We start from the raw sequence: 13,899 nt of genomic DNA on the forward strand, positions 1-13,899 counted from the left end.
CTCAGCCGATGTCAGAAAAAGTTAATAACTGCTTAACTTGTGGGAAACAAATACCTCATAAAGATTTCCACTCTTACTGCTTACCTTGTTTAGGCCCAGACCACGACGTAGCAGCTTGTCTAGCCTGTGCTTCTTTTAACCGACGGACGCTTAGACGTCGGTCGGAGTTTGCTGAGCAGTTTTTCGGCTCTGATTTTGCGTATATTATGCCGTCGGATCCTCCGACTACACAAATTGCCAAAAACCACAAAGAAAAGGACAGACACTCGCGGTCCGCGGTTTCGGCCGAAACCACGGTTAAGCAAACCGCGAGTGTCTCGGTTTCGGCCGAAACCGAGCAAGCGGTCCTTGCTTCAGCCGAATCCATGCCTTCTACCGAGGCCTCTTCTAACCTGGTAGAATCGGCCTCTGAAATCCAACCTGCTGTTGTGGTTTCTCAGGAATTATCGGACACTATTCCCTTGGATGTATCAACCCCTGCACGTGGAGCTGCTAGGCCTCCTGCAGCCATGTCCATTAAGTTTTTTGCCAGGGCTAAAGCAGCCAAAACTACTAAGTCTGTGCCTGTTAAGCCCCCCTCTCACAGGCCCAGCTCCAGTTCCCAAATGCTTTCTCTGGCAGAGGATCTTATCTCTTTAATAAGGGGATCCCAACCTCATCCAGACAGGGCCTCTCATCCTCCTCCAGAGAAGAGACCTAGAGCAGAGCCCCCTGAGCCAGTGTCCACGGATGATTCCTCTGATGATTCAGACAATACAGACCCTCCAGAGGCTTCTTATTCTCCTTACGAGGACTCTGATGCTGAAGAGTCGATTCCTTCTGCCTCTCCACCTGAGGAATTTTCCTTTGGGGAAACCTTACATGCCATGAGGGAACAATTTCAGTGGCAGGGCCAAGATTTCTCAGACTCCAGGAAAAGGCTCAGGACCTTTCTGCATTTACCACAACATAGGCCTTTAGCTATACCTCCAGTTCTTTCTGTTGTAGATGATGCATTTAATGATGCTTGTACTGCTCCTGATTCTTTACCCCCAGCCCCTGCTAAGCCCGACAGGTTTTACAGGGTCCCGGACACTCATCACCATTTATACAAGGCTCCTTTTGCAGATCCCGAGACTATCTCCCAGGGGCCTAAGGCAGTAGCAGTTACCTCTGTTAAAAATCCCCTCCCCTCTGAAAGGGAATCCAGGTCCTTAGAGAGATGGGGTAAAAAAGTATACACCTCTGCTACTCTGTCAGCTAGGGCCTTGAACTGTCAGTTTCATATGATCCAATATCAGGAGTTTATGCTTGATCAGTTAACTAAGAAACTGTCCTCTGATGAATCTTTAGATAAGAAATATGTTCTGGAAATGGTGCATAACATTCAGCAGGTTAGTAACCATTCTTTAAAATGTGGTTATGATGCACTGGAGGCTTCCTTTAGATCAGCCATGACTGGCACAGTTATCAGAAGGCATGCATGGTTGAAAGAACAGGCCTTGCCGGATCATGTCAAATCAAAATTATTAGATGCTCCCATGGATAAGGTCAATTTATTTGGTTCTCCTGCTCAGCAGGTACTAAAGAAAATGGAAGAAAAGGCAAAATCTGTACAAACAGTGAAAGATTTCTTACAGGTCCAACCTCCAAGGTTTAGCAGGAACTGGCCCTCCAAAAATTGGTCCTTTCCAGACTCCTCTAAAGCACAGAGAGGCAGGAATAGGCGTTCAAGAGGCAGAAATCAATCCAGGGGTGCCTACAGGGGACGCCAGTGGCAGGGCAACAACCAGCGAGGCACAGACGCAGCCACTACCACTGCAACAGGACAATCACAGTGACTTGGCTCTGGCACCGCCTACCAGGGAACAGATAGCAGCACCCTTAGGCGGAAAGCTAGCCTTATTTTCAAAGAACTGGCACTACATCACAAGGGACAAGTGGATTTTGCAAACTATAGACCAAGGTTACAGGTTTCATTCCCATACTCTACCAGGAAAAAGAGGAATGCCAAACCTACCACCAAATCAAAAGACAGAAGCTCTAAAACAAATAGCTCAATTAGTAAGAATGAGAGCTGTGGAAAAGGTACCATCTATGGAACAAGGAAAGGGATTTTACTCCAGACTCTTCCTGGTACCAAGAAAAGAGAAAGAATGGAGGCCTATTCTCGACCTGTCCGCTTTAAACACATTCCTCATTGTTCCAAAATTCAAAATGCTGACCCTACAGCAGCTTCTTCCCATGCTGGGCAAGGAGTCTTGGCTGGTAACTCTAGATCTCAAGGAGGCATACCTGCACGTCCCCATACGACCAAATTGCAGAAGATACCTCAGATTTCTTGCAGGATCAGAGCATTATCAATTCTCAGCATTGCCCTTTGGCTTATCTACTGCGCCCAGAGTGTTCACGAAATGCCTGGCATCAGTAATCGCTCATTGCAGGCTTCAGGGAATCCAAATTTATCCCTACCTGGATGACTGCCTGATACAAGCGGACAACAAAAACAAGCTAACAGAAGACTTACAAAGAGTCATTTACTTGCTACAAGCCCTGGGATATACAGTCAATATAAAAAAGTCAAGGCTGATACCATCCCAAAGAATAACCTTTTTAGGTGCAGAGCTGGACACATCAAAGCAGATGGCATTCCTAACTGTAGAAAAACAAGAACAACTTCCTCTCTACTTCTTGGCATTAACAAAACAGAACCATCTAACAGCAAGAAAAGTACTGCAAGCCCTGGGCTTCATGGCATCCTGCATAATCCTGGTCCCCCATGCCAGACTGCATATGAGAAAGCTACAGTGGTATCTGAAGAATTTATGGTCTCAACACAGACACAGCCTAGAAACCAAAATTCCACTAATACCATGCCTGAAGCAAGAGTTCCTATGGTGGGCTCAGGCCTGTCAATCAAACACAGGTTTGCCCTTCTACAGCATTCAACCAAGCCAAACCATCACAACGGACGCCTCAGACCTTGGTTGGGGGGCCCACATGTTGGACAAGTGCATACAAGGCCTATGGACTCAAGATCAGCTGCACCTACACATAAATCTAAAGGAAATGCTGGCAGTAAAATTGGCAATCCAGACATTCAGACCATTCCTCCAAGAAGGGCAGTTGATGATAAGGACAGACAACACCACAGTTATGTGGTACATCAACAAACAGGGAGGCACACATTCATACCCTCTATGCCAGATGGCTCTGGACCTATGGAATGTGGCTCTGAGCTACAACATTCAGTTACAAGCAATTTTTGTACCAGGAAAAGAAAACATTCTAGCAGACATATTAAGCAGAACTACCACGGATGCCCACGAATGGATGCTACACCCGGACATCTTCAAAGCCATCACAAAAGAATGGGGACTACCACAAATAGACTTATTTGCATCCCCACTCAATCACCAGCTCAAGAAATTCTGCACAAGGACGTACCACCCACTTGCTTGGAAGGTGGACTCCCTATCTTTCAGTTGGAAAAACCTGACAGCATATGCATTCCCACCACTTCCTTTGATGCACAAGGTGCTATTGAAGATCAAAGAGGAACGTCCAAGGATCATTCTGATAGCTCCAGACTGGCCAAGACAACATTGGTACCCATTACTGAGGAGCATGTCTCGGGAACAAATGTGGACACTACCCCTGATCCCATTGCTGTTAACACAGAACAGCTACAACATCCTGCATCCAAACCTGAAAACTCTGCAGTTGACTGCCTGGAACATTACATAAAAGCAACTGACCCAAATTTATCCCAAAGGGTTAAAGACATTCTCCTTGAGGCTCGCAGACCTTCAACAAGAAAGAATTATGCAGCAAAATGGAAAAGATATCACATTTGGAGTACTGCAAAGGGAAAAGATGTGTCACTGGTAAACATAGCCAACATCCTGGAGTACTTGGCAGAGCTCTTCCATACAGGCCTGTCCTACTCCTCCATCAAGATACACGCATCAGCTATTTCGGCAGAATACAGTTTGGATCCCCCTGTCTTCTCACATCCTCTGCTCAGGCAGTTTCTGAGAGGAACTAAAATTTAAAACCTCCTAGGAAACCACCATTGCCAGCATGGGACTTGAACTTTGTGCTAGAAAAATTGACACTCCCTCCTTTCGAACCAGCAGCAACAGCAGAATTACAATACTTATCCTGGAAGACTACTTTCCTGCTGGCAATCACCTCAGCCAGAAGGGTTTCTGAACTACAGGCATTAATGGCAGTGCAACCCTTCCTGATCTTCCATCAAGACAGAGTGTCCATGAGAACAAATCCTACATTTATGCCTAAGGTGGTATCCAGAGTGTCTTTAAACCAGGCTATCCACCTACCTACATTTTTCCCCAACCCGCAGAACAGGGGAGAAAGACTGTTGCATACCTTGGATGTGCATAGACAATTACGCTACTACCTGGACAGGACCAAGTGCAATAGAAAAACTGACCAACTTCTGGTAGCATATGCAACAGGAAGGGAAGGAAAAGCAATTTCAAAACAGACAATCTCCAAATGGATAGGAAATTGCATTAGATTTTGTTACTCCTTCCATGGAAAGAAAACTCCAGAGAACATCAGGCCTCACTCCACAAGGGCTACAGCCACTACTACAGCTTTCTTACGAGGAGTGGCTACCAAGGACATTATAGAGGCTGCTACTTGGACCTCCATGCATACATTTGCCAAGCATTATAATTTACCTTTATACTCTAGATCCCGAGCAGGTTTTGCCACTGCTGTTTTGCAAGGGATCCTAGCTACACCATAATCTCTCTTCATTCCTCCTCCCCTACTTTGGCTATGGTATTCTACCCATTTGTAAGGACTGCAGATGCATCCTTGAAGGACATAGTACAGTTTTGTACCTACCATAAATGTAGATGTCCGATAGGAATGCATCTGCAGTCAGGGTTACCCACCCACCTTCCCCTCTGTGGTACTCCTAGGGTATTTGCCATCTTTCAGCTAGCTTGGGGGGGATCTATTATGGTGTATTTGTTTGTATATATGTACATACATGCTTATTTTATGTGTTTGCTCTCTACTATTTGGAAACATTGGCATTTATCCAAATTTAGCCATCCAAGAGGGCATCTGGCATCTGGGGCAAGAAACACTGAGGAAAATGGCATCGGCTGATGCCTTTATACCCGAAGAACTGCAGCTATGACGTCGGGTGAAGTGCGACACCAGCCGAGGCCAGACCCAGACTTTGGAATCCGGCCGACCGAAGGGCTGCCTGATGACAGGACAACCCATTTGTAAGGACTGCAGATGCATTCCTATCGGACATCTACATTTATGGTAGGTACAAAACTGTACTTTTGAGAAATCCCAGGGAGCCTCGCCTGACACACGTAGTGATATTTCCTCCAGGGGCAGAGGAGGAAACAACAACAACAGACGCCGCCCTCGGGGCAGAGGGGGTCCGCAGAACCAGGGCAGCAGAGAATCCTTCTCTGACAAGCCCTTCCAGCATCCCTGAAGGGTTGCCCGGCTGCCTGCCTCTGCAGGCAGTCGGGAGAAGACTTTCACTGTACCCAAAAGCCTGGCAAAACCTACCGTGAGATAAATGGGTACACTCAATCATGTCCGGAGGCTACATAATTCCCTTCTTTCAACCTCCCTTACCGTCAAGCAAATCCCTTCCAGATGTTCCACCCAATCTGAGGGCCCAAGCAGTTATAGAAGTTTCAAGACTGCTAGAAAAAAAAGAGTCATCCAGGAAGTCCCTGCAGACCAACTCGGATCCGGAACTTACTCGAGGTTCTTTTTGGTACCAAAAAAGACAGGGGACTGGAGACCAATATTGGATCTCAACAGACTAAACAAGTCTGTTCAAAGAACAAGGTTTCAGATGGTCACGCTACAGTCCATTCTATCCTTTTTTGGGTCAGGACAATTGGATGTGCTCAATAGATCTTCAGGATGCGTACTGTCACATCAAAATGGACAGGCTCTCCAGGAGATTCCTTCGCTTCCGGCTGGGAGCCAGTCATTACCAGTTCAGAGCTCTGCCCTTTGGCCTCACCACAGCCCCCAGGGTGTCCACCAAATGTATGGCCGTAGTCACGGCTCACCTGAGGCGTCAAGGATTCCAGGTGTTTCCATATCTAGATGACTGGCTCCTTATTGCAACTACCAGGCATTCACTCCTTCAAGCCAGGGACTATACAATCACAATTTGTGCCCAGCTAGGCATTACTATAAATTTCGAAAAATCTGCCTTATTGCCCTGTCAATCTATTACCTATATAGGAGCAGATTTAGATACAAGAAGTATGTCCGCAAGGCTACCGCCAGACAGGGTGGCCCCAATTTGGCAACAAGTTCATATCCACATGCAATGCAAAAGGGTACAAGTCAGGTTAGTCCTTCAAACTCTGGTTTCTATGGCAGCGGCAATTCTTCTGATACCTCATGCCCGTTTTCACATGAGAATCCTTCAGTGGATTCTCTTCACACAGTGGTCCTTTCAACAGCTCCCCATGTCTCACATGATCATGATTACAGAAACACGCAGAAGGCACTTTTCCTGGTGGATGGTCTCCCCACTAGTGTCTCAGGGCAGACCATTCATCCAGCCTCCTCTGGTTGCCACAGTGACCACAGATGCCTCATTGATAGGGTGGGGGGGGGGGCATTATCAGGGCAGGACAGTCCAAGGCACTTGGCAGCCTCACAAGTAACATCTGCACATAAATGTCTTGGAGATGAGAGCAGTGCTCCTAGCGTTGCAAGCACTTCAGGACTCCCTCCCTTCTGGGACCATTGCAATTCAAACGGACAACATGTCAGTAGTGTGGTACATCAACAAGCAGGGTGGAACCAGGTCCTACCCCCTATGTCAAGAAGCACACAGACTCTGGCAGTGGGCGATTTCCTCCCAACAATTTCTGATTGCGATGCACATCCCTGGGAAGTCCAACGTCATAGCGGACAGGCTCAGCAGAGCCATTCTCATGCCTGACGGGTGGTCTCTGAATCAGGTAGTTGTGGATCTGATCTTCCGCAAATGGGGATAGCCTTGCTGCGATCTATTTGCCACCCCCTTCAAGAGCAAATGCAGCAACTTCTTCTCCTTTTTACCGCTTCCCGGTCACCCTCCCAGAGATGCTCTAGTCCACGATTGGCCTCAGGGACTTTTTATGCCTTCCTGCCATTCCCTCTTATACCCAAACTCATACAGAAAGCTATACCATTGGGTTGCAAAATGATCCTCATTGCCCGCTACTGGCCTCGACAGATATGGTTTCCGTTCCTGCACCGTTACCTCCTCGAGCAGCCCTGGACTCTGGATCCTATTCCAGACCTGCTGATTCATCAATCAGGAGAGCTGCATCGATCCCTCCAAACACTCCAGCTCACAGCTTGGTTGATCCAATTCCAACCCTAGCCAGGCTTCCCAGCATTTCCCCAGCTGTGCGTGAGATTGTCTCCTCTAATAAAGCCGCTACTAGGAAGACTTATGCTAGCAAATGGAAACGTTTCTCTTGATGGGCAGAGGCTAGGAACATATATCCCTTTTCAGCCCCAGTTCACAAAATTGTGGAGTTCCTAACAGAGCTTTTTCATTCTGGGTCCACTTCTGCCACAGTCGGGGTTTAACTAGCAGCCATCTCTAACTTTCATGTTGGGTTTTCTAATCTGAACATTATGTCTCATAAGCTGTGTAAGGCCTTCCTCAGAGGGACGACTCTCCTTAGGCCCCCAGTAAGAGATCCCCCTCCTCCTTGGGACCTTAATTTTGGTACTAACCTCCTTGATTATGCCCCCTTTTGAACCAGCAGCATCCTGCTCCATTAAGTTTCTATCTTGGAAAACACTCTTCCTGGTAGCTATTACCTCAGCCAGACGTGTCTTGGAACTTCAGGCACTAAGTGTTCGTCCTCTGTACTTAGTTTTTCATAAGGACAGGGTTGCTCTGAGAACTAATCCCTCCTTCCTTCCGAAAGTCTGCTCAGAAAATAATCTAAACCAATCTATAGACCTTCCTGTGTTTTTCCCTAACCACACCAACAAGGCAGAATACAGATTACACCTTTTGGATGTTCATAGACAATTGCATTTTTACCTGCATAGAACAAAGGATATAAGGAAGTCGGACCAACTTTTCCTTTCCTATGCTAGGGGCAAACAGGATCTTCCAGTTTCCAAAGTGACCCTGTCCTGGTGGTTGTCTCACATTATTACCTTCATCTAGCAACTAAGAAACAGAGTTGTCTACCGAATCGAAAGGTCATTCTACTAGGGCTTTGGCCACCTCTGTAGCCTTCCAGTCTAGGTTGCCCATGGACTCTGTCTGTGCCGCTGCCACATGGGCAAATCCTCATACCTTTATTTCTTATTACAAGTTAGACATGGTCACCAGGAGTAGACCTAGCTTTGGTTCCACTGTTCTGAAGAGTCTGTTCCAGTGAGCCGCCCAGGATCGTAGGTGCTAGGGACGTTATCCCAACAAGCAAGAAACAAAGGCGAGATAGGCAACTTAACATAAAGAAGTTATGTACCTACCATAACGTTCCATGTTAGTTGTCTTCATCTCGCCTTCTTTCTTGCGTCCCCCCTCCATCCCCCTGTCCTGTTGGACCGAGAGGAGTTTGTTTCACTGGCTGAGTGTTCTCTGGATTGTTTCCTCTACTGACTTAGAGATTATAACAGGTAGGTTTAACCCTCTGTTTGGAGGGGTTTCATTCCATAGCTATGGCTGGGGTTAGCTATTTCAAACGAGATCTGGGTAGCTAGTGCTAGGCATCATGGGATAAGGGGTAGCCTCGAGCCAGTAAACAGCTCTCGAGCTATAGAAGATGGCCGAGTCGGAGCCGAGGATCAGCTCTGATCCCAACAAGCAAGAAAGAAGGCGAGATGAAGACAACTAACATGGAACATTATTGTAGGTACATAACTTCTTTTTCTCTTCCATGTTAGCTCACAGAATTCTTAACCATCAGCCACATATGCCGAAGTTTATTCTGTTTTGTGTAGACAGTTTGAAGGAATATTCTGTCACACTTCCTTCGGAGGGTAGTTTTTTGAATGTTATAGTTTCTAATCTTTGTCAAGTATCTGAACATCCTTTGAAGAGTGTGTGTGATTGCGCAGATGCTGTATCTAGGGCCACTGTTTCTGCTTCTGTTTTGAGGAGATATGCCTGGCTAAATAACCAAAGCCTGGAGATATGCCTGGCTAAATAACCAAACCCTTGCTAGTGAAGTAAATTCTGAAATTTTGACTTCCCTTTTAGATAAGGAGTGGCTTTTCTGCTTCTTGGATCTCCAAACAATTTGATGAAAGAGAAGTTAATTCAAGGAGCGTCTATAATTTTTTTTCAAAGCCCCTCTTTACAAATCTCCCAAATCATATTTTACTTTTAAAAGACAAAGTAAGCAATCCTTGCCACCTCTGGGCAAAAAAGGAACAAAAAAGAGATGGCAGGAGGGGAACAACAAGAACCAAGGATGTTTTCCAAAAAAGGGACAGTCTTACGACTTCAGAATGACTATGCCAGTATTTGCTGACTACTTATCTTTGCAGATTCTTTCCTAAGTGTTGAGTCTTTAACATGGATTTCAACTTTCCTTACCAATCTGGGATTACAGATAAATGAATAAAAATCATCCTTGACTCTGTCAGACAAGATTGTGTTTCTGGGCTGCCTTATATACACTTCTCAGCAAAAGGCTTTTTTTACTCTGGAGAAGGTGGATTTTTATCTGGAAATATTCCTGAACTTCTCCAGTCAGTCTTACGCATCTGCAAGGAAATATCTCAGCATTCTAGGGTCCATGGCTTCTATGATTTTCATGATTCCTCTGTCCATATTACACATGAGAAACATGGTAACAGCAAATGGCGCTAAATCCAGGCCTCCCTTTTTCTCCTCCGATCCCAAGCCAGTCTATGACTACAACTACCTCAGACTTTGAAGAGTAGTTTCCATTGAGGTGAAAAGGCAAGGCCTGAGGAGCTCCTCAGACAGATCAAAAGGCACATAAATGCAGAAAAGGTGTTGTCTGTGATCCGTGCTTTAGAATCTGTTTGTCATCTGTGGTCCCCAGGACCTCTTCAGTGATTACGGACAACACCACAGTGATGTGAAGAAATTCAATGACGTGCGGATAAATGGAGAGAGTAGCTGTGACTCTCTTAACATAGCCAAATGCCTCATCATCTAATTAGTGACCCGCATGAATGAATGAACGGGAGTCTCACTATCCCCACCTACTATCTAGCGAAACCACAGCCAAAGGAATGGGCTTGGCAGAATCAGCGGGGAAAGAAGACACTATTGCGCTTGCCTCTAGTCTGGCACTGTGAAGAGACACGAGAGGTGCAGAATAAGTGAGAGGTCTTGGCTGCCAGTGAAATACTACTACTCATCATTTTTTCACTTACCCAATGAGGTGTCACTTCTGACTCCAAGCGCTCTGGTGTCTGGGCGTGACCTGCTCCAGGGACACTGTCAGGTGGGGAGTTTGACTGGGGCAGTACACCAGTCAAAGAGTAATGCAGGTGTCTTAAGGTGAGCTCAGGGAGGACAGAAACCTTCCGTGGAGCAGAAGGGCAAAAGCTCCCTTGATCTTGATTTTCAGTATGAATACAGACTGTGAAAGCAGGGCCCTCATGATCCTTCTGGGTTTTTGGGTTTTAAGCAGGAGGTATTAGAAAAGTTACCACAGGAATGACTTGTGACGGCCAAGTGTTCAAGCGACATTGCTTTTTGATTCTTCGATGTCAGCTCTTCTTGTCATTGTGAAGCAGAATTCACCAAGCATTGGATTGTTCACCCACTTATAGGGAACGTGAGCTGGGATTAGACTGTCATGCCACAGGTTAGTTTTGCCCTACTGATGATGTGTTGTTGTGATAGTAATCCTGCTCAGTACAAGAGGAACCACAGATTCAGACATTTGGTGTATGTGCTTGGCTGAGGAGCCAATGGTACGAAGCTACCATCTGTGGGATTGACTGAACACCTCTGTCAGAATCCCGCTTAAACGTAATGATACCGCAGTACCATGGATCTCCGTTTGGCCAGGGATAGCTGGCCGCAAGGTCGGCGAGGAGCTCCGCTCGTCACTGGGTCAGAGCATGGAGAGACGGGAAGTGCCTCTGTCCAGCAGTGCACCACACATTTATGGAGGACTGGGTGCTAAATACAGGCTGGCTATGACTGCTTGAGGATAGCTCTACAGCATTCCTTAACCCTACAAGCATCTTGTGTTGTGGCAGAGTAAAATTTAGTGGCAGACAAGCTGAGCAGGACCAGGACAAACCATCACAAATGGACATTGAATGGTGTGGGGGGGTCTTCCAGGGATTGATCCAGTTGTGGGGAACACCTCAAATAGATTTGTTTGCCTACTTTCAGAACAACTGAACACATTCTGCTCCAGGGCTCCTTGAAGCAAGCCTGGAAAACAGCTGCATTTTCATTCCTGTGTGTTTATGTATATAAATATGCATACATATATATATGTGTGTGTGTGTGTGTGTGTGTGTGTGTGTATATATATATATATATATATATATATATATATATATATATATATAGATACACACACACATATATATATATATATATATATATATATATATATATATATATATATATATATATATATATATATATAATTTACACTTTAAATGTCCAAATTAGGTAACAGTATTTTTGTAACTTAACAGTATAGAACTGGAAATCTATAGTTTAAAAATTAATGTGCTGCATATGAGCTGTATGTAAACAATGTGTGTTTTAGTCCATCTTCCTCTTGTATATCACATTACTTTGAGCATGTCAGTTAACCAGTCTGTAGTCTAGAATTATTTCTGGAAGTATACATTGTTGCCTTCTGGATTTTACCTGATTCCCAAATGAACTAAACATTAGAGAAATACTCAACAGTTATTTTACCAGAGCAAGGATAGCAAGATTTTTTAAAGATTTTAAAAATGACAGGTGGGTATTCTGATAGTGATGTCAGATAATTATTGTTGCTAAAATTAAACTGGACAGTGGCTAACAAATATAAACACTTTAAGATAAATGTTTACCAGTATTTTCCTTTCTACAGTTCCGGTCAAGATGTCCAGACACTTAGTGTTGCTATAAACCTGCCAAAATTGGTACAACAACATGCTTCCGAGGCAATCCGAAGGGTAGTGCCAAAGCTCAGAGTAAGTTACTTTTATAAAATAAATGTTTCTTTGTAAAGCTAGTAGTGAATTAATGCAGTTTAGATAAAAGTATATGGACATGTATAAGAGATTAAAAGTGTTATGGACTGCTTAAAAAAAAACTGTAACTATTTTTATAGTGGAGATGCAGCAAAGATGAAAATGTGCAAACTATATATAACCTGTATTTTTCTAGTAAAATGTGAAAATGTGCAAAAAATATGAAATTGTTTTTACCAGTGTGGATGCAGAAATAATTCTGTGAAAGTGCACCAGAGCTATGAAAATGAAACTGTTTCACACATAAAATTAGCAGAACTTTGAACTCCTTAGAGTACTTCTGTCAAAAACTGTTGCCTTATTTGGGGTTAGAGCTTTCCGGTAGTCTAAGCAGCTCTGGTCTGTGGGAATTTATTTAGATGTAAATGTATAAACTAGCAGGCCATCTCGGTTAGCTTAGAGGGATAAAACTTTAACTGTGACCCAGATAACCTGTGTTTAACAGCTTGGCTGCGTGCTGGAATTGGTGTGGAAGGATAGTCTTGCTGATCTCTGGGACACAGGAAAGTATAGAGACATTCTATGCTGTATTTTCTCAGAGGAGGGGCAGAGAAGCTTGGGTATTATCCTGGGATGTGCATTCAACTTACCAAGCCGTGAACATTGTAGCATTCTTCAGCAGGTGCACAGAAGAATGCACATGTATAGGGTGTAGTGAATCCCCATTATACTGTGGGTTCCATGTTCCTCCACCCAAAGGGATAGGTTAGAGACTTAAAAAGAAAAATACCATTGAGGTCATAAGTAATCCTTACAGCTGCCTGAATGATAGCCCCTCCACTGTTGGGGGACTTGATGGTTGGCAGTTACAACTATACAAAAAATGTAACTCAACAGGAAGTCAAACAGTGAAGGACTATTTTACCTAAGGCAAAGGGAAGATCTGCCTGAGACAGCTGTACAAACTGAATAATTCTGAATGCTCATTCATTCAAATATACCCCACTGGACTAAGGATAGCCCAGGGTTCAGTCTTAGTGCCTTAACTTTTCAATATATTCATACATGACTTTTTGACAGCCTGTGATCATGACATGCTAGTACAGTATGCCGACAACTTGATGGTCGTCTGTGCAGCAGAAAATCTTAATTCATTGTGAACAAAAACTCGAGATTCATTTTTTCAGTGAAACCTGACAATAATTCCCATCTCCTGTTAAATCCCCAAAAGATCAAATTGCTCTGTTTCACTCCCAGATTGCACAAAGATACTAAGCCATACCTAACCATTACTGCTGTAAACAACATTTACATTCAGCAAGTCACGCATACCAAACTACTAGGGGTCACTATTGATGATAATCTAAAGTATGACGTATACATATGAGAAGTAGTAAAAAAAGACATCAGAAACTTAGGACCTTATATTGGATAAATACATTTCTCACCGAAGATGGCAGAAAAAATATAGCTCCTGCCTACCTACTTCCAACACTAATTTATGCCCCACCCATACTCACTAATCTGTACTTGACTAAGTCAAGTAAACTACAGCAGTGCTACAATAAAATTACAAAATTGGCATGCAATGGCATGCAAGCTTTCCTTTAGTTCTTATCCTTGCATAGCTCTTCAAAAGCTCAGATGGGGCGGAGCCTAGATGGCCAACTGAGAGCAGTGAATTGTGAGAGCTAGTATAATAATAAAGGAAAATTGTATTATTTTCAGGTTTGA

The 13,899-nt window shown here is 44.3% G+C and overlaps 1 protein-coding gene across 1 annotated transcript in view; it reads left to right on the forward strand.

Annotated features, from left to right (window-relative positions):
* The window catches only part of PPP4R4 (protein phosphatase 4 regulatory subunit 4), a 2,733,238-nt gene that overhangs the window by 297,584 nt on the left and 2,421,755 nt on the right, over positions 1-13,899 (forward strand). The window contains exon 3 of the mRNA XM_044073596.1: positions 12,063-12,165. Coding sequence (XP_043929531.1) covers positions 12,063-12,165 — 103 coding nt within the window. The remainder of the gene's footprint in view (positions 1-12,062; positions 12,166-13,899) is intronic.

This window comes from Protopterus annectens, chromosome 6.part0 (genome assembly GCF_019279795.1).
Source record: "Protopterus annectens isolate FY-2018-M chromosome 6.part0, PAN1.0, whole genome shotgun sequence".
Taxonomy (NCBI): Eukaryota; Metazoa; Chordata; order Ceratodontiformes; family Protopteridae; genus Protopterus; species Protopterus annectens.